Consider the following 22,032-nt stretch of genomic DNA (forward strand, 5'->3'; position numbering starts at 1 on the left):
TAGGTAATGTATTTTGGTGTTTTGTTTTGATTTATATAATTAGCTGTCAATGATACATTCTGGATATAATGATATAAAGTAACAAATTTAAGTTTTCTGCTTAATCATAATGGGATACAGAAACAGATCACTTAAGAACCTCAAGTAAATAGACTGAGATGAATAGACTATAATTTATTCTTACACTGGAGTAGAGAGGAGGGTGAAAGTGGATAATACTTAGGCTAGAGACACTGATGATCATTTCTACGGGTTTAAATCTATCTTATGCAGACATTCTAACCATGAGATAATTTGCCTGTTTTTATTTTAAAACTCAAGGTGGAGGGGCGCCTGGGTGGCTCAGTTGGTTAAGCATCTGACTCTTCGTTTCGGCTCAAGTCATGATCTCACAGTTCGTGGGTTCAAGCCTCATGTCGAGCTCCTTGCTGGTAGTGCAGAGCCTGCTTGGGATTTCTGTGTCTCCTCCTCCTCCTCCTCCTCCTCCTCCTTCTTCTTTCTTTTTTAAATTAATTAATTTATTTTTAAGAGAGAGAGAGAGAGAGTGAGTGGGGCAGGGGCTGAGAGAGAGGGGGACAGAGGATCTGAAGCAGGCTCTGTGCTGACAGCAGAGAGCCCAATGTGGGGCTTGAACCCATGAACGTGAGATTATGACCTGAGCTGAAGGCAGACACTTAACCGACTGAGACACCAGGCGCCCCTCTCTGTCCCTCTCCTGCCTGCTTTCTCTCTCTCTCTCTCTCTCTCTCTCAAGATAAATATAAAATTAAAAAATAATAAAATAAACTTAAAAAATGAGGAAATGAGCGATCAAGCCCTGAAAAGATACCGAGGAACCCCAAATGCGTATTACAGAATAAAAGAAGCCAATGTGAAAAGGCTACATACCGTGTGATTCCAGCTCTGGAGATTCTGGAAAACGTAAAACTATGGAGACAGTAAAAAAGATCAGTTGCTGCCAAGGTTAAAGGAGAGGGATGAATAGGTGGAGCACAGGAATTTTAAGGCAGTTAAACTATTTTTATGAAACTATAGTGGTGGTTACATGTCATATATATTTGTCCAAATCTGTAGAATATTCCACACCAAGAGTAAATCCTAACATACATTATATATAGACTTTGGGTGATAATGATGTGTCAGTGTAGATTCATTGACTGTAACAAACATACCACTCTTGTGCAGGATGTGGATAGTGGAGGAGGTTGTGGCAGGTGGGGGGAGGCGGGTATATGGGCGCTATGTACTTCCCACTCAATTTTGCTGTGAACTTAAAACTGCTATAAAAAATAAAGTTGAGGGGCGCCTGGGTGGCGCAGTCGGTTAAGCGTCCGACTTCAGCCAGGTCACGATCTCGCGGTCCGTGAGTTCGAGCCCCGCGTCAGGCTCTGGGCTGATGGCTCAGAGCCTGGAGCCTGTTTCCGATTCTGTGTCTCCCTCTCTCTCTGCCCCTCCCCCGTTCATGCTCTGTCTCTCTGTCCCAAAAATAAATAAACGTTTGAAAAAAAAAAAAAATAAATAAATAAATAAAAATAAAGTTGAGGGGCACCTGGGTGGCTTACTCGGTTAAGTGTCTGAGTCTTGATTTTAGCTTAGGTCATGGTCTTGAGGTTTGTGGGTTCAAGCCCTATGTTGGGCTCTGTGCTGACAGTGCAGAGCCTGCTTGGGATTCTCTCCCTCTCTCTCCGCCCCTCTCCTCTCTAAAATAAATAAGTAAACATTAAAAAAACAATAATAAAGTTGAAAAAAAAAAGAAAGTTGATTAATAAAAATAACAAACAGGGTAAGGGGCAAGTCATGTGTAACCAAATGTAGTTTGCATGTACTAAATGCCTTTTTTTTCTTTAATTTTTTGACATTTTTTTTTTGAGAGAGAGAGAGAGAGAGAGTGAGCGAGCAGGGGAGAGGCAGGGAGAGGGAGACACAGAATCCGAAGCAGGCTCCAGGCTCTGAGCTGTCAGCACAGAGCCCGACGCAGGGCTCGAACTCATGAACTGTGAGACATGACCTGAGTCAGAGTCGGACGCCCAACCGACTGAGCCACCCGGATGCCCCTAAATGCCTTTTTTTGTATGATGTATGCTAAGAAAAATAGAAATGGACAATTTCTATGAGATTAGTAAGTATATTTTGAAAGAGGTGGTTAGAAAATGGGTTGATAATCACATGTTATTTTTGAGGCAAAAGTAAGAATGTGATGTCAAATGGAAATCAATTAAGCAGAAACCTGAATGGGCTAGAAAACTGTGGGCGGAGGCTTAAGGAAGTATAGATAGGGATAATCCAAAATGTTTAAGGGAGAGCAAAATGATTAATAGGACTTCTAAGGAATATTTATAGATGAAGCTAAGCCAGTTTCAACAATAGTCACGTTCATTAAGGTAAATGTAGGAAATCTCTGGCAATCATGGTATACTGGGGTTTTATATCTCCTTTCACACGGTCTTGTTGTTAAGTAGTAATACACTGCAACAAAGCCAAACCAACATTGATAAGCAAATTGCCATCAAACCAGCGAGGACCTGTTTCTGTAAGCTTTAAGCCCAGCTCTGTCCACATCACTTGTACAAACTTCAAGCTTCTTTCCAAGGTGACGTTGATGCGTTTCCTATATTGCTCTGCTAGGGCTGCCACAACAAAATACCCTAGAAATTTATTTTCTCACTGTTCTGGAGGCCGGAAGTCCAAGATCAAAGTGTTGGCAGGTTTGCTTTCTTCTGAGGTCTCTCTCCTTGGCTTGCAGATAGCTGCCTTCTCTCTGTGTCTTCATATGGTCTTTTCTCTTTGCATGTATGGGGAAAAAGAGCTTTTATAAGGATACCGATTCTATTGGATGAGGATTCCACCTTTATTTTTTATTTTAAGGTATAACAATGTACATTCATCACCCTTCCGTTCAGTTCTAGGCACCACCCCATGTCAGCACATGTATATACAGCGCATTCCTTTTAACAGTACCTTTGCTGAATTTGAAAAACACATGTGTGCCAGGTGCTATTCCTGATACCAGCTCTAATGTACTATCATTATTTGTCGAGTATAAGTAAGGAAACTAAGGCCCAGAGAGATTGATATACGCAAGGTAACATAGCTAGGAAGTAGCAAAGCCACCACGTCGTGTCCATCGTATGATTATTATAATTCACATCACCAACCACCTAATGACACATTTGGTTCCAATTTGGGAGTTGTTATAAAATGTATTGCATGGAACATCCATTTTCACATCTTTGGGCTTTGCTGTGCTTCTGTAGGGGTAAGTAAGAGTAGTAGTGCTGAGTCAAAGGATATATACATCCCTTATTTTATTAGATATCACCAATATGACCTTCAAGTGGGTGATTCCAATGTATTTTCCCATGATGCCCATCTTTTTTCTTTCTTTCTTTCTTTTTATAATTCTCCATTCTGGTAACATTTTGCTCATCTCCCTATATATATATATATATTTTTTTTTTTTAGTTTATTTATTTATTTTGAGAAAGGGAGAGAGAGTGAGAGTGGGGGAGAAGCAGAGAGAGGAGAGAGAGAGAGAGAGAGAGAGAGAGAGAGAGAGAGAGAGAGAGAGAGAGAAAATCTGCACTGTCAATGCAGAGCCTGTTGCGGGACTTAAACTCAGGAACTATGAAATCATGACCTGAGCGAAACCAAGAGTTTGACGCTTAACTAACTGAGCCACCCAGGCATTCCCCATATCCCTGTACATTTTATTTATTAAAAAAAAAAAATTAATGTTTGTTTATTTTAGAGAGAGAGAGAGAGAGAGAGCATGAGTGGGGGACGGGCAGAGAGAGAGGGAGACACAGAATCCAAAGCAGGCTCCAAGCTCCAAGCTCTCAGCACGGAGCCCAGTGTGGGGCTTGAACTCACAAATGGTGAGGTCATGACCTGAGCTGAAATTGGACGCTTAACTGACTGAGCCACCCAGGCACCTCTCCTTATACATTTTAATGGAAAATTGGCACAATTTGTTTGTAATGGTTCTGAATAGTCTGTTTAAATCCTCTGCTAGATGTTGAACTCAGAGAAGTTGTTGGATAACATAGAGAATAATGAGTATTGAAGTCAAAGAAAATACCTATGTGAGTAGGTGTACATTGTATTTGGACTAGGGTAGGGTGGGATTGTACACACAGTAAATTAATCCGGTCACTAACTCCTCCCCAAAGGTAACCACTACCCTGACTTCTGACACTTCAGATTAATTTCAGATTAGCTCAGTGTGTCTTTGAACTTGTATTCTTTGGCTTCTCCTTCTTTCCCTCAGTCTCCTGTGTGTGATATTCATCCATGATGTGTGCAAATAAGTTCTTCATTCTCGGGGTTGAATAGTATTCCCGTACAGGAATGTTTATCCATTCTGCTGTTGATGGACATTCGGGTTGTTTCCAGGTTTGGATTATTACAAATAATGCTGCTTCGAGCATTGTTTTAAATGCCTTTAGGTTGGGAGTGCTTGGGTGGCTCAGTCAGTTGAGCGTCCAACCTGGGGTCAGGTCATGATTTCACGGTTTTTGGGTTCGAGCCGTGCATCAGGCTGTCTGCTGTCAGCACAGAACCCACTTTGGATCCTCTGTCTCCCTCTCTTTCTGCCCCTCACCTGCGTTCTCTGTCTCTCTCAAAAATAAACATTAAACAATTTTTTTTTTTAATGCCTTATGCATTTCCTAGCAATGAACTTGTTTTGTCACGGGGTTGGCAAATAGACAACTCTATCAAATCTTGCCAAACGATGTTCAGATGGGGTCTATCGGTTTTTATTCCCACAGCAGTATATGAGAGTCCCACCTTGCTCCTTATTCTTATCAGAAGTTGGTGTATCGTGTTTCTCATTTTAGCTGTTCTGATGGGCATGCAACAACTGTGTTACATGTTGGTTTTAATATGCATTTCCCTGATGATTAATAAAGTTAGAGCCGTATTCTTCTTGGCGGTTTGATACCTTTCAGCCATAGTGTCTGTGACTAGGTTCTTTCCATAAGAATGGAGGGTGTTTTTGTTTGAAGCCAAAGGAGCAGTGTCTATACAATTTTCCCCCAAGTGAAATTTTAAAGTAGTCTCCAATATATGAACAGATTAAAAGGAGTATTTCTTGAGAGGCAACATAGCATGGTAATTAAAAACAGATTCTGGACCCAGACTCCTCCATTAGGAATCTTATAGTTTTGCCATTTACTAACTGTGTGTGACTTCGGACAAGTTGTTTAACCTCTGCTTCAGTTTTCTCATCTCCAAAATGAACGTAGTACTAATACTTCATCAGAAGGTTCATGTCAGGCTCAAATAAATTTGTGTATGGAAAGCACATAGGACAGTGCATGGTCCGTAATAAGCACTATAAAATGTTAGCTTCTATTAGTAGTGGTGGTGATGCTGATATCAATCTGTTTTATGAATTCATGTCGAGTGAGCTGATGAAAATAATGAGGCTGTACTGTTGGGCACAAATTTAAACTAGAAGTTTATGGATGATAGTTGAAATTTTACTTCAGACTCAACCTCCAATTTTAGTTTTGTTGCACAATACCAAGAAGATCTTGATAAACACAGATGAACACTTAAAAATAGATAAGGTTTGGGTCGCCTGGGTGGCTCAGTCGGTCAATTGTCTGACTCTTGATTTCAGCTCAGGTCATGATCTTACAGTTGGTGGGTTCGAGTGCCGCATTGGGCTCTGCACTGACAGTGAGGACCCTGCTTGGGATTTTCTCTCTCCCTCTCTCTTTGCCCCTTCCCCACATGGGCTGTCTCACTTTCTCTCTCAGAATAAATAAAAACTAAAAAAAAAAAAAAAAAAAAGATTAAGGTTCACCCAGTAGTCTCAGGTTTAAGGTTTTAGATCAATTTAATTGACAAAAAATAGTAGAAAACATTTACATTTTTTACATTTTTTTTTACATTTTTTGCATTTTTACATTTACATTTTACATTTTTGAAATTGTAACTAAATATCTATAATTTGCTTGGATTTCCTGTGTGTAAATGAAAATCACAGAAGCAGCACTAAAAATTATTATGGTTTCGATATCTACTGTGTTATCACAATACCTCTGCATTACAAGTTTGTTTATCATTGCTTTTAGCCACAGGCCTACAGTTTCTCTAATTAATGACATTTTCAAGATATTCAAAGGTGGCAAGTAAAAACGCACAAACCAGAGATGAGGGTCCTGGCAGCACAAGTTAGGCGCCGTTCGGGGTGCGCCGTGTGAACATTCGGTGCAGGCAAACATTTCGTGCGTGCACTGTTCTGGTTTGTAGTAGTTACTCAGACAGCCATCTGCCTCGGTCACAGGCCGCGGCTTCCGAGCGGCCTTGCGTGTCTGCAGCTTGCTGACCCTCCCTCACACCTGAACATTTCCAATTAATCTGTCTTTTAAACAGACTTAAATGAGTATCTTGACAAGCTCCTGTGGCACCAGCTTTATTTTTCCCCATCAGATTGTCCCTCACTGCTCCTTAGCTAGTACGGGCTGCTCTGGGCTGGCCAGTCTCCCCTCTGCCTCGCCACCATTGTGGTTTTGGGTCCCCTTCTCTGTGGTAACGGTGCCCATACATTCTCATCACCATCTGTCCTGAATACTGGAACTTAATTTCTTTGTGGTCCTGCTTGAACTCCACCTTCTCTCAGAATCAATCCTGGCTGATACCATTATTTCCTATGAAATCCTGTCCTAATATTCTATATCTCAGGATCTAAAACTTAAAAAAAAAGTATTGTAAAGATGTACTCTGTGAGCACTGCCCCAATCAGTGCCATGCACAAACTCCAGCAGGGGGAGCTAAATAAAAGAAGATGAGTCCCTGAAATTAAGACCTGAAGCAGAAAAAGTACTTGTAAACAATGATGATTTCGCATACTGCTCAGTAGTGGAAAAGAGCTTGAATAATGTTAGAAATCAATGATTTGGGACCATAGAAGTTAAAACTTCTATGAGGGGATTTGTAAAGTACTTTTGAAAGAGAATTCTGTATCATGTTGAAAACTTATGTACGTGGGATGACTTTATAAACATCTGTATATTAGGAGAAGCAATTTGATGTTTAAATTAAAAAAAATTTTTTTAACATTTATTTATTGTTGGGAGAGAGAGAGAGAGAGACAGAGTGAGAGCGGGGGTGGGGGGAAGAGAGAGGGTGACACGGAATCCGAAGCAGGCTCCAGGGTCTGAGCACAGAGCCTGACTTGGGGCTTGAACCCACGAACCCATGAGATCATGACCTGAGCCGAAGTCAGATGCTTAACAGACTGAGCCCCCCAGGCGCCCCATAGGGGCTTTTTTTTTTTTCCAAAGCCAGTTTATCCCCTGTACCTGAAAGTTTTATTTATCAAGGATGGTGAAATGAGCTTGATTTTGAGAAGCAATGAGTCCTAAAGTTGCTAAGACTTAGGGATAATCTATTCCAGGTTTTAGAGATGGGATTTTCAAGTAAATTTCTTATATTTTGTTCTGATTAAATATATGTATCTTAATTTCAGTTAGCAGACTTGAAGAAAGAGAAGCAGAACTGAAGAAGGAATATAATGCATTACATCAGAGACACACTGAGGTGGGTTTCTGTGTTCTTATCATGCTAATATTTAAATAAAGCAATTAACCTTAGAAGTCACGTCTTGATTTTTCTTTGAATGTGAGCTGGTATAATTTTGGGGGGATTATGTCCAGAAAACATTAAATTTCCTGTAGTATTTACCTCATTACCAAATGTTGACTTTTATTGTTTTTTGTTTTTTTTTTTTTAATCTGGAATTAACTTTTCATGTGAATTAGTGTGCCACAGAATAACACAATTATTGACAGTTCCAATAGTTGTTTCTTTGGCTGGCTAATATGTGCATAATAAAAAGTCTATATGATGCTAATATGACAGAATTAATTTGTTACCAGTTGGGATATGATGGATTGGTAAATTATTGGTAAGAGTTTCTGTATTTATAATCCAGTATAAAGGACTTATTTGCACTAAGCTCATAACAAATAACATGAACACAAATGGTGTATTAAGTCAGAATGACTCTAAAACAGGTTTTCTGCATGAAATTTCATTATTTTAAATTAATAACTTTAGCACATAATCTCTCCAAAGCAAATAAGAAAATGTACCTGAGCATTTTTTTAACCTTTTTATGATTCTCTGTCAGCCTTTCATATGTTGTTGTTGTTACAGTCTCCTTAACATGGAAATGATTTTTGTGTTTCATGGTCAGTCTGGGGTTCACAAGCCTCGATAAAATAGACTTTTCATTAGACTCAAGCATTGTTGGTTATATGCAAAAAGTAACTCCTCTTTTTTTCCCCTTGCTCATCGAAATCTCTCCCAAGATGCAGATGGTTCCAATTTTCAGCTTCCATTTTTCTTTCACTAGTTTGTGATCTCTTAGCCTGCCCGTGGTGGGAACCTATATTGTTGCTTTTAAGGAAGATAAAACCCCACTGCGTCCAGTTTCATTTGCTTTGGAATAATGTGCTTAATACTTTCTTGAGGAGGGGATGGAATTTCTGACATATGAGGTTTGATTATTACGATTTTAGTTTTTGTAGCCACACATGAAGAATTGACACTCAGTGATGGAGGGAAAAGATTGGCCACAGAGGGCTGGAACCAGAGGGCTGGAACCGTGGAGCCCTGAGAAGACAGGAATAGCTTAAGCAGCAGCCTTTTCAGTGTGTGAAAAATACCCACATTTAATAAGATGATATTTGGTGGATACTAAGACTACTCAAAACCAGTTGATGGGTAATCTTGTTGTTGGTTCTTTTTACACCAGACCAGTGCCTGAACAACCAGCAGTGCTCATCAGTGCTATAATTAGATATATGTTTGGGGTGCCTGGCTGGCTCAGGCAGTGAAGCAGCTGACTCTTGATTTCATCTCGGGTAATGATCTTGGGGTTCTTGGAACTCGGGTTCTGTGCTGACAACATGGAGCCTGCTTAGGATTCTCTCTCTGCCCCTCTCCAGCACACATGTGCGCTGTCTCCCTCTCTCTCTCTCTCTCTCATAAAATAAATAAACTTTAAAAAATAGAAATATGTTTGGGGGAATATGTTTATTGCCACAGATAATCGATAGTGATGAATAATGAACAATCATTTTGTTTTCTCGTCGACGTTCTAACCTGTGTAATAATTGAGGATTGTTAAATTGAAGTATGTATAAAATGAATATATGATTTAAAAGAATTACTGTGAAGTGAAATTTCATATTTTTCTCATTTATTTAATAAAAGTGAGATATGTTCCTACAGAAAAAAGTCTGATATCTTAACTTCTAACGAAAAGATATAATAAGTTTCCTATTTCTCTATTCCTTCAGAGAATGACACTAGGAAGAAAAAGAGATCTCAGGAAGATCTTAAATACCAAGAGTTGGGCCAGTCCAGTGTCTAAGACAGGTTTCACATGTCGCACACAGCTTTCCCCACAGGGTCCCCTCCCTCAATCATAAGCAACTTCTTTTCCTCTGCCCTGATAGGCTCCTTCTTATTTTGCTCTGCCCTCAGGAAAGCTTATGTAACACAGATGTAGCTGCTCTGAAATATGGGTCTGTCTGCCTTAGACCACATTTTCCTGTGTTTGCACATCTGTACTAGAAATGCCATTATTAATTTAGCAATTAAAAATAGCTTTCTATGCTAATGAACTAGATATCCTGAAGGTAAATTCTGGAAACCTTCAGGGAAAGGAAGTTTGAAGGATTTAACCTTATTTTTTTACTATCACTTGCAACTAAGGTAACCTTTTTTATGCTCACATAAAAGAATTGTTTAAATTTAAGGCACTTTTGGGGTGCCTGGGTGGCTCAGTTGATTAAAAGTCTGACTCTTGATTTTGGCTCAGGTGATGATCTCAGGGTTTGTGAGATTGAGCCCCACGTCAGGCTCTGTGCTGACAGTGCAATCCTGCTTGGGATTCTCTCTCTCTCTTTCTCTGCCCCTCCTCTTCTCTCTCTCTCTTTGTCTCTCAAATAAACTTAAAAAAAAAAATAAATAGCACTTTTATCAAATACCTTGTTTTCTGCCTAAGAGAAATCTCCTATGGTTCTTTTTATAACGTGAATAACTGCTCTCTCTAAAGAAATCAAAAATTTTGTACCAATTACTGAATATACTTAAAAGAAGATATTGCCTTCAAGAAGGCAGTGGAGGAAATAAAAACATTAAGTAATTGTGAGGCACTTGGGACACATGTGTACATACTCTTATATTAGTTACCCAAAACTTGAACTCTGGTGTTACATCAGGGAGTGTTTAAATGCATTCTTATTTCATCCTGTGGCCAAACTCCCATCATCCACCCCACTTTACAGATTGAAGTTTAGAAAGGGAATATGAAGTGATTTGTTCCAAATTCCATGCTAGTATGTGACTGGATTTGAACCTATGTCTTCATATTCTGTTGCCTGAATCAATCTTTTTCTTTCTTTTTCTTTCTTTCTTTCTTTCTTTCTATTTTTTTTTTTTTAGGTTTATTTATTTTGAGAGAGACAGAGACAGAGTTGGGGGGGGGCAGAGAGAAAGGGAGAGAGAGAGAAAATCCATGCTGTCAGCATGGAGCCCACTGTGGGGCTCAAACCCACGAAATGGCGAGATCATGACCTGAGCCGAAACCATAGTCACCCAGGCGCCCCTGTTGACTGAGTTTTCTTTTATTTTTTTATTAAAAAAATTTTTTTTAACGTTTACCTATTTTTGAGAGAGAGAGAGACAGAGCGTGAGCAGGGGAGGGGCTGAGAGCGAAAGGGACACAGAATCCAAAGCTGACTTTAGGCTCCAAGCTGTCAGGACAGAGCCTGATGTGGGGCTCGAACTCACAAACCATGAGATCATGACCTGAGCCAAAGTCAGAAGTTTAACTGACTTAGCCACCCAGGTGCCCCTGTCTGAATTTTCAATAACACTTTTAGGTACGGAACATATAAATGTTAAAAACACTAGAAATTTTTCTGTGCCTCTTTGCCTTATGGCATTGCAACAACTTTAAGAATAGTGGCTTTGCAGGTATAGATCTATGATTCTTGGGCTGCATATGGAGAGATTCACGACAACACGATTAGAGGAATACATGCCAGTTGTCTCCAAAACCTCGCTTACTGCCTTACTTTTCAGTTTTAGCCAAGATCAAGATGACAGTCAACCTCGGTAGTGATGTTTCTATGTGGTGGGGATTTAGGATTTTCCAGACAGTGTGCTTGGGATCCTTCTTCATGACTCCCTATTGTTTGTTGCTGAATCGACTTCTGAATATGTGTGAATTACTGTGCTTACCTGAGAAAATGGAGAATTACAGCTAATGAGATCAGGAGGGATAGGGCCAGTGGACCCAATAGTAGATTATCTAAAGCATGTCTTCTTTTACTTTCTTACCTCTCTCTTCTGTCTGGCAGCACTGATCCTACCCTCCCACTCACTTTTTTTTTTTTTTTTTAAACAGAGCTATATTGTGAAGCCCTGTAATTAGAATCAAGATTTTTATGTGCAGTTTATTTTTTCTACTTTTTTGGTGCATTTACAGAATATAGTGCATATTTTATTTCAGATGTCAGGAAATGCTTTAGGGTGTGGGGTTTTCTTGTGGGTGTGAGGAAGAAAGAACAATGAGCTTATTGCCTGCCTAGGAAATTGACTAAAAGGGCAAATACAAAACCAGTCCTGTAATGCTTAACTTCTTAAGTCCACTGTGTCAGAGGGACCTGAGTTTTAGCCCTAAAGCCAACTAGCTAATGGCTGTTAGAACACAGTTGATCATTAACTAGGTGGTCAAATTGGTTGGGCAAGTTATTTTAACCATAAGTTGGAGTTTATAAAACTGTAATATTGTTGTGAGGATTAAATGAAACAGTAGCTGTAAATGCACTGACTGAGTTGTGCTCAATAAATGTTAGCTGCCATTTTGTTATTATTCTGTACTTTATACAGAATACCTAATATATCTGGGATATATCATTTGAAGAAGGGGTCAGTCTTTTGAAGAAGGTTTAGAATTCAACATTATGTATAAACAAATAATTCAACATGGTATAAATGAAAAACTAAATTTAATCATTTAAGATAAGAGTCAATCCATAGAATGGACTATTTGAGGGCGGGGGTAGAATGGATTCTGTCTTTGCATTTATAATTTTTATTTTTCTATATTGAATAAATAGATTACTCTAAAGGCAGTCTAGGGGAGGTTTCTATTTTCATCATCTGAATGCTTAGGGAAACAGATTCTTTCATCTGAGTTAATCAGTTGCATATGATTACTCTCTGGTATATAAGAATTCAACTTAGGTTTTCTAAAATGTTTTGAAAATTTAAGTTGTTACGTATTTGGCCCAATCGTCACTTTGTTATATTAGTTTCATTTTTTTTTTTCCTTAAAGTTCATTGTGATACAAAAAGAAAACAGTTCATTATTTCTGATGTGCTGACACAGAATCATAAACTGTATTTCTGCAAGTATGTTCCTTAAATGAGGTTAAAGAGAAAAACCTGTACATTTAAAATAGAAAAGGGGGTGCCTGGATGGCTCAGTCAGTTGAATGTCTGACTCCTGATTTCAGCTCAGGTCATGCTTGGGATTCTCTCTCTCTCCCCCTCTGCTGCTCCCCGACTTGTGCTCTGTCTCTAAAAAATAAAATGTTAAAAAATGGAAAGTGTGTTTAAATTTAAAACTTTAAAAATTGCTTTCAGGAGCGTTTGAGTAGCTCAGTTTAGTGTCCTACTCTTGATCTCGCTGAGGTCTTAATCTCAGGGTTATGAGTTCTAGCCTTGCTTTGGGCTCTGGATGGAACCTGATGTCTACTTAAAAAAAAAAAAAAATGCTTCCATATACCATATCCTTGTAATTCTACATTAATTTTTCTTTGCCCGAAATAATTCTTGTTTAGATTAGTCTTAATTAGGAAGCAGCTGATTAATTTCCTCAATATTTTTTCTTATTTGATCCCGCGAACCACAAGATCAGGACTTCAGCCAAAATCAAGAGTCGGATGCTCTAGTGACTAAGCCACCCAATTAATCCCTGATTAATTCTTTTATAATGTTTGATTTGACAGATTACTTGCTTAATTCATGCATCAGTTCGGCCTTTTGTTTATTTGAAGTAAATAACACTTTCAAACTGATTTACATATTTCTTAATTTTTGTACATGCACGCCAAGTAAAAATTTCCCAATAAAACATGCTTTTTAAAGATTTTGTAGATTTGGGGCATCTGGGTGGCTCAGTTGGGTGAACGTCCAACTTTGCTCAGGTCATGATCTTGCCGTTTTTGAGTTTGAGCCCTGTGTTGGACTCAGTGCTGACAGCTCAGAGCCTGGAGCCTTCTTCAGATTCTGTCTCTCTCTCTCTCTCTCTCTCTCTCTCTCTCTCTCTCTGTCCCTCCCCCATTTTCTCTCTTTCTCTCCAAAATAAACATTAAAAAAAATCTAAACAGAAATTTTATAAATTTGTTCAAAATCTCTTTTCTTTCAATAGTTATCCTTTTAATGTGCTACAGTGCATATTTTGTTATAGTTGAGATGAAATCCATGATCATAACAGCTAAAGTTTAGAAGCTTACAAAGCTGTTCCATGCTTTCAAGCATTCAAAGAACATTCAAATTTTAAGAATTCAAGGGATAGTCCTCAGAAAGACAGTAACCTTTTCTTATTTACTTTTCAAATTTACATTCCTTTAGATTGCTAACATACCTTTTTTTTCCTTTAAATTCATTTTTTCTTATTCATAGCACATTAGTATCTAGCAAAGGCCTTTTGAGTTTATGATTAAAATTGCATTTTACATGTTTTAATGCCAGATTTAGGATTCTTTTTAAAAATTTTTTCAAAGCGTATTTATTTTTGAGAGAGAGAGAGGGAGACTGTGCATGGGCAGAGGAGGGAGAGAGAATCTCAAGCAGGCTCCACGCTGGCAGTGTGGAGCCCAAAACGGGACCTGATCTCAGGAACTGTGAGATCATGACCCGAAGCTGAAATCAAGAGTTGGTTGCTTAACCAATGAGCCACTCAGGCACCCCAGATTTAGGTTTCTTAAAAGTGAAACTATAGGGGCGCCTGGGTGGCGCAGTCAGCTAAGCGTCCGACTTCAGCCAGGTCACGATCTCGCGGTCCGTGAGTTCGAGCCCCGCGTCGGGCTCTGGGCTGATGGCTCGGAGCCTGGAGCCTGTTTCCGATTCTGTGTCTCCCTCTCTCTCTGCCCCTCCCCCGTTCATGCTCTGTCTCTCTCTGTCCCAAAAATAAATAAAAAACGTTGAAAAAAAAAATTTAAAAAAAAAAAAAAAAAAAAAGTGAAACTATAGATGACCAAAAATTAAATAGAAATATTGGATTTCTTGGCAGTTTATATACTTGATACTCTTGAACATATTCAGTTGTCTATCTTATGGCTCCTTATCCAAGATTTAAAATCAAAATGCTGTGATTTTTCATTTACCTTGCTATTATTATAGATGATTACATCAAACAGTGATACCAATAAATTAACAATCAAACAAAAGAGAAAATATTTTAGCATCCTTTCAATGAAGTCTGTAAACACAAGAAATAAACATCCTGGTATTAAGTTAAATTAAATTACTTAATTAAATTAAATTGAAAGTGATAATACTCTGAGTTCTTTGTAAAATGGGAAAAGATCACCACATAAGGAAGGGTACAGTTTCTTCTCAAGTTTCACATTAATTTCTTTTTTGTTTCCCAGTTTAGTGCATGGACTTCTCAGATGCCCTCTATTATTTTTAATCAGTGATCTCTTATCACTGCCTCCACAATGTCTGTATCCTAACTTGTGGTATTTATGTCAAAATTATATCTTTTGGTAACATCACATATTAAAAAAAGGTTTTTGCTATGCTAAGCAACATGATGGCTACTTCTTTGGATAGCAGCATCCCTAAATGTAAGCATTTGCATATTCCTTTGCCATTAAAATTTTTTTCATACTTAATAATCTTCTACATAGAACTGTGGGTAGTCTGGTAAATAAGTTTCTACAAAAATGTTTCCCTTGTTGTTTTCATTCCAGATATTAGCCTTAAAATTTTGCATATTTTTTTTTCTTTCTTCAAAATAGATGATCCATAATTATATGGAACACTTAGAAAGAACAAAACTTCATCAGCTCTCAGGGAGTGATCAACTAGAGTCCACAGCTCATAGTAGAATTAGGTAAGCTTTGTTAAACATTTTGCCTTGAGAAAAATCGAAATAATCTGTTTGTTTCTGTTTCTCTCTGTTCTTTAATCCTGGAACAATAGTTAGGCTGATTCAAAAAGCTCTCTACTATGGTTGGAATGCTATAGGAGAGAATAGCATAGAAAAATAGAAACAGCCCTCACTGTTGAAAAGGTAAATCGTGAGCCATACCCTATAAGCAGCATATGCATACCGAGGTATTTTGATTGTTTTGTAATACTTAATGGCGATTATACTAGGTTTAAGTTTTTCTGATTCATGGGAGTGCTGAAAGATTTTCATTTCTCCTGTATAACTGGTTTAAAGTCCTTTTTGTGTACAGAGGCGTGTTTGAAAGGGTTAGACTGGTGTTTGATGGAGGAGTGTGAATAAATTATGTAGATCTCCCAAGCACTGTAGCCAATGAGCTAAGCCAGGACTCTCAGCGGAGAGGAAAATAGTTAATAGGCTGGCTGTCGCTCTAGATTGCTGCATAAATGCTAGGAGCAGCAGCTCTATGGTTGTGCGGTGGGGAGGGGAGAGCAGGATGACGTCATCGCTTCGGGGCTGCTGCAGGATGGAGTGGAAAGCTGCTGCTGATGGCATTGTTTTTGTGGCAGCAGCTGAATGACAGATCCTCACTACAAAGATATCCCTTTGGCCCCCGTGTAGGCCTCCTGGTTCGGGTGTTTCACCATGCCAGCACAGCGCCATGAGTCCTGGATGCATGCTGCTGTTTGTGTTTGGCTTTGTTGGCGGGGCGGTGGTCATTAATTCTGCTATCTTAGTATCTCTCTCTGTTTTGCTGCTTGTGCACTTTTCTATTTCTACCGGTGTGCCAGCTCTGACGCAGAACCTACCAAGGATACTCAGGTACTCTAGTCTCTCTTAGAAGCCCCTGTTTAGTTGGTTTTTCTCAAATTTTTAGCTTCACAGGTCTGCTTTGTAACCATTTCTGTTGCAGATTGAAACAATGGAAAATGGCCTGAAGCTAGGATTTCTGTTCTTATTTATAGTAATTTATAGGCCATCACCTAGGGACACGGCTTTGTCTTTGGAAACCGCCGACTTACGAAAAGGATTTTCATAATTGTACTTATACACAAGTACAAGGTCAGTGTGGTCTTGTTTTAAGCAGTGTTCAGAGAGTAAAGGGAGAGCAAGAGTAAAACACCGGGTCCAAGTTTATACAGCCTCTGCGTTTAGCATATGAGCATTTAGGGGCAAATATCTCTTATGCTTAGACTTGTAGTCAATTAGACACAGGCTCTAGGTTTTATTCTGTTCAGTTATCCTTTGACTGAAGAACATGCAGGCATCAATTTTGCAGTTTTTGGTAATAACTCCCAGGACCGGACAATTTAAATATTTTCTTTCTAAAACAAAATATATTTTAAAGTGAAAGGATTTAAACCTTTTAAGGCCAGGAATGCAGCTTCCCTGCATTATTTACACATCAAAGTTGTGAAAGCTTTACAAAGCCTATTCACTATTGTTTTGTCAGATGGTGCCCTTTCTTTGTAGACTTGGGTGACAAATATCCGTGCCTGCTTGTGGGGGTAGTCATTAATCTCCAGAGCTTTGCTGCTGTTCACTCTCCTTTGCACCCTGTGAGAACCATCTTCTACATTTCAGATATTTAAGGGTTTGGTTGCCTTTTGTTTTCTAATTCATCACACCAAAAGCATCTGATTTGTTCAGATTTCTGCTTTGTGCGCGGTTTTAAATGAAGGCTCATGGTGTGTAGCTTTTATTATTTAAATGTTTCCTTAAAGTTCTCAACTTCTAATTGTGGATTTAGATAAATTAAGATGAATTAAACTAGTAAATTCCCTCAATGTGTTCTTTATATTCATAGATCAGTTCATGTTTAATATTAAGGCCCAGAAATTAAAATTTCATATGTGGTCTAAAATTAGATACTTGGTCATTTATTTTCTTTCCTCATTTTATAAAAATCGGAAGAGATCTAACTACTTTTATATGTTGAGTACATAAAAGATTTGTTTATATGTATATTTAGGCTTTTAGGAAATTAAAAAGACCTTAAGAATATATAGAATATTGAAATAAGACTAATTTGAAAGGGCCGTCTTAGGTTTGGGTTCTGTCTGAGAAGGCAGTGCCGCGCAGTGGGCTTTGGAGCTGGGCTGCCTTGCCAATAAATGCTCTGCCACTTGTGTGCTGTAGGACCCTTCTTACCCCCTTTGGATAGTTTTAAAAATTGTGAGATTATTGTTTCGTCTTCAGTCAGTTGCAAGATATTTAGTAAGCCAAACAAGTAAATAATTTGTAGTCACTTACACGTACCCCATCTGTAGCAGAACTATTTTCCAGAACTTTAGCTATTTTATTGATAAAATACCTTATGACTAAATTCAAACAGTTTCTTGATGCAAAAATTGCCGATGATCTGCTTGAATAAAGATATTAAAATCTTCAATATTAAAATTAAATTGTCAAGAAAATAGGTAGGTTCCAAGGAAGCTACATGCGCCTTGGAGGGCAACAGGTCTGATTCTGAGTCTCGCTTCTGTGGATTACTAGTGCCTCATGTCTCTGAGCATCACTTTTCCTAATTTGACAACTGGAAAATAATTCCTATTTTCTTATGAGGGTTAAATGAGATAATGTGGCCAGACCATCCTTCTTAGGGCTTGCCACATGATGAGTGTTGACCAATCCTTTAAAAATTTTTATTTATGGTTATTTGTTTTAAATGTCTGTATAGCCAAAAAGCTGTTTCAAAACCTAATTGAGAATTTATACACAGCTAACATTTAAATAACCAACTGAAAAGCGGAAATATGGAACAAAGCCAGTTTTTAAAAGAATGTAACAAGGGTTCTGATAGTCAAAGATGGCTTTGTTTCTAGACCGTAATAGCATATGGAAACACCAGGCATTTAAACCTGTCACTTGATATTTTCCCACATTGTATCCCATTCTTTGGTTTCTTCTGTGAGTTTCACTGGAGCCTTTAACGTGTAGAGTATTAAACATGCAACAAACATTCAACTTTCAGTGTGTTTTAAAAGTAGGATTCTGATTGACTTGCATAATTGCATGTCCTTCCTCCACTTAACTCTCATATAACTTCTCAGTAAATAAGGAGAGAAGGCATGGATGTAGTAATATTTTTTCCAGAGTTGGAATCTTATAACCCAGATCGTCAGGTCTTGATGGTCTCTGAATGCCCTCCCTATAGAGCAGTTTCTAAATGATTAAGAAAAGCAATATAAACAGGTACAAATTCTACTGGTATTTTGGATTATAGGCTTAGTTAACAGGAGGGGAAAAGCAAAACTTGGATCTATAGCAGGCTCCTTCCTCCAGTTGGTTTATACTTTTACAGTACTTGATATGTGTGAAAATGAAGTGCTGTCATTTGTATAGGAAGAGAAGTCTAACGCCTGGCCTGTGTTTTGATTTCTGTTAGCAGTGTGATGGATTTGCATGAAGTCTGTCTTATCTTCCTGGGTGGGTTAGAGAACTTTCCATTGAACTAATTAAATTCACACCTTTTTGCTTAAGTTATTAAGATATGTTAAAAAATAAGTGAGTGGGGCGCCTGGGTGGCTTAGTCGGTTAAGCGTCCGACTTTGGCTCAGGTCACGATCTCATAGTTCTTGAGTTCGAGCCCCGCATCAGGTTCTGTGGTGACAGCTCAGAGCCTGGAGCTTGCTTCGGATTCTGTGTCTCGCTCTCTCTCTGTCCCTTCCCCGCTCGTGCTCTGTCTCTCTCTCTCAAAAATAAATAAACATTAACAACAACAACAACAAAAAAGTAAGTCATCTATCTAAGTAGCACTTAGACCCTCAGATTTTTGGTTCCCAAAATATATTCTTCCCAAATTGAGGGATAAACATCAGGTTAACAACTTTTTATTTTGTCAGGTATGGACATTAAAACAAAATTTGCTTTCTAAACATTGTCACCATCATTTGATGAAAAGGGATTTTAAAATCAAGGAAGCAGAAAAGATGTAGAAAAAATCCATCATTCTCAGGAAGGACCAGGTTCTATGATATATGGAAATGTATATGTATACAATATGGCCTATGTTATGCAATAAGGATATTATAAATAATGTCTCTTTTCACTACAGACTTATAAAAACTTTACTGCTGAGGCAGCAGTAGGGAATAACTGGTCTAAACAGAATAGCTGAGTAGTTAATTTAGTTTTTTGTCGTTTGGATGTTCTGGAAGCTCATAGATTGTTTATAAACAAATTTGTTTTAAAATCTAGCCTTTTATTGTCCTCCCTACCTGCATTTGAATTTTCCCAAATCAAATGGGAAGAGTATTCCACATGTAAAGAAATGATCAATAAGTAATAGAGAAAAGTCCTGTTTTACTTCCTGGTGCACACACCTTTGACAAAATGCAGTCTCAATCCTTTTCCTTCATCCAGTCTTTAAGAAGGTGTTCTGGCAGTTTTACTAATCCTTTGATTGTAGTTTGGAATGGAAGAGCATATATCCTTTGTGTTAAGTGAGGGCACATTTCAAGTGGCTTAAGTTTCTTGGTATAAAAATGAGCTTAGAGAATAACTTAGCAAAACGGAGTATTTTCCCGCTTTTATTTACAGCCTTAGTGTTTCTATTCTAATTTACATTCTTACCAGTAGAGGTATGAGTTCCAGGAGGCCCCAAACTTTTAGTGTCTCCTTTCTTGCCAGTTTCCTCTCTTTTGAGTTAATGACCCAGGACGACCTCTTCCTAGGCTGGTTTCCACCCTATAAAAAGTCCTTTGATTTGTAATCTGCTATGCCTCACCAAAGGATGTGTTTCTAGTTGAAATTCTATTCTTATTAAAATTGTAACTCTTGTTCATTGAAATTTCCCACAAAGCACTGGAAACTCTACAGTCTTTTATAGAATTTTTTGGCCTCCTTGTTTGGAAAAACTGACAATGGTTTTCTCATAAGTACCGTGATTGAAAGGAATGCATATACTGGTTCTGTAGAAAAATACCGCTTTCCTGCTGTTAAGGATTAAAACTCTCTTGAGTTCTTTTTATCAATTAATTGGTAGTCCTGGTTTAGATTATACACAGACTTTCCTCTAGGCAGAAAAGATGTACCCTGAAGAAGCTTGGGTAAGCATCTAGGTATGGGTTTGAGGATTTGGGAAGTCTAGAAGCAAAGCTTGTACTTCCTTCCAAAGGAGGAGGTTGCCAGTTTCCCGATGGCTAATGTAAGCGGGAATGAAAATTTAGTAGCTTTTGTTGCTATGAAACCAGACCACTGACTGCTTCCCGGGGAAGGAACTCATCAGTAACTTAGAAGGTTTCTTAAACTATTAGTTATTACTTTTCTTAATTAATTTCTTGGGGCTAATTTGAACTTCTGAGACTGTCCTTTCTCTTTGGTAAGTCTACTTACTTGTTTAGATAGGCAGACAGTATTTTTTAAGAGTTACTACTCTAAACCAGTGACAGCCCAGGCTTATTACTTATAGTCATGATAATTAAAATAAAAAATGAATGAATGCTTAATTTTTTCTCCCCTCTTCAATAGAAAAGAACGTCCTATATCATTAGGGATTTTCCCATTACCTGCTGGAGACGGATTGCTTACACCAGATACTCAGAAAGGCGGAGAGACCCCTGGATCAGAGCAATGGAAATTTCAGGATTTAAGTCAACCACGTTCTCATGCCAGCCTGAAGGTAAGCTTAATTTTGATGAAATCTTAATTTACATTGTGATGAAGTTTTGGGGTCATGGTTGGGGGGTGATCCAGAGCCGACAGCCAAGAAAAAATTCTTGAAGACGTCTTTGGTGCAAAAAGGTGATTTTATTATAGCATGGGGGGCAGGACCTGTGCGCTGGAAGAGCTGCATTGGGGTTGTGGTGGGTAACCCATTACATACCCTCAGGTTGGGAGGGGGTCAGGGATAGAGCAAGTCGTGAAGGAATTTTGGAAACAAGGTTTCCAGGACCTTGAGGGGCTAGCTGTTGCTAAGGAAACACCATATATTAATGTTTAGTAAAACCTCAGTCATGAGACCCTTCAGATGTATATTGGGGGCCATAAGCTTGGAGTATGTTTGCCAGCATATATCTTGGGGGAGTTGAGATAAAGGACGTTTCCAAAGGAATTTTTGTATGTTAAAGTAGACTTACAGGTTCCTGAGAGGGGCGTCAGGATAATGTTAAGCCAAGATTCTCTTTTGCCCCTAGCAAAGTGTTATCGTCATCCAGGCTCCTCCTAGAGGGAGATTATTCTGCCCATTTCAAGGACTTGTCAGTGGCCTGTAGGCAGTAAGGGAGTTTAATTTTTCATTTGCCTTAGTTTCCCACATCACCATGGCAAGCACTTAAACCCCTTTCCTTTGTTCTTGGGCAACCAGGAGCATCCGAGGAATATCACACATATTCCACCTGGTGGGGGGAGGGGGGGCAGGCAGGGGCAGGGAACTGTTAGCCTGTACTTTGCCCTTAGCTTGCCCTACGCTCCCTCAACACATTGTATAAACTTTCTAATCCAAGTTAGAAGTGCGAGACAGCTGAAACATAGTAAAATGAAAGTTTGTATGCATTTTAGCTTGTAAAACTAATGCCTTTGTTTTAAATTAGCAATGAGTTCTTCCCAAAGAGTTAGTATTTTACTGTTCCTTTCAGGTTATATAGGAAAACAAAGTCAAGCATTGTTATATCTTGATTAGTATACTAATGACACTAATAACCAAAATTTCCGTTTGATTTAGGCTATTTTGATTTTTATTTGATCATATAAATTTTAGATGGGGTGACTAGTGAGTGTAATGTTTTTTAGAAATGAAAATCATTGGTGCTTGAAATCCTTGGTTCACTGTTGGAAGCTTCACAATTTAGTAGGGCTTCACTTTTTTTTTTTTTTTA

The 22,032-nt window shown here is 38.5% G+C and overlaps 1 protein-coding gene across 6 annotated transcripts in view; it reads left to right on the plus strand.

Annotated features, from left to right (window-relative positions):
- SPAG9 (sperm associated antigen 9) overlaps positions 1-22,032 on the plus strand; it is a 134,073-nt gene that overhangs the window by 44,594 nt on the left and 67,447 nt on the right. For 2 of the 6 annotated variants that reach the window (XM_086686951.1, XM_086686952.1), the window contains exons 3-5: positions 7,481-7,551; positions 15,063-15,157; positions 20,687-20,837. In XM_086686951.1, coding sequence (XP_086543077.1) covers positions 7,481-7,551; positions 15,063-15,157; positions 20,687-20,837 — 317 coding nt within the window. Of the gene's footprint in view, positions 1-7,480; positions 7,552-15,062; positions 15,158-15,226; positions 16,037-20,686; positions 20,838-22,032 lie in introns of those variants that run through there. The other 4 variants (XM_086686954.1, XM_086686956.1, XM_025915503.2 and 1 more) reach the window with 3 other exon arrangements.

This window comes from Puma concolor, chromosome E1 (genome assembly GCF_028749965.1).
Source record: "Puma concolor isolate L17-30 chromosome E1, mPumCon1.1.hap2, whole genome shotgun sequence".
Taxonomy (NCBI): Eukaryota; Metazoa; Chordata; class Mammalia; order Carnivora; family Felidae; genus Puma; species Puma concolor.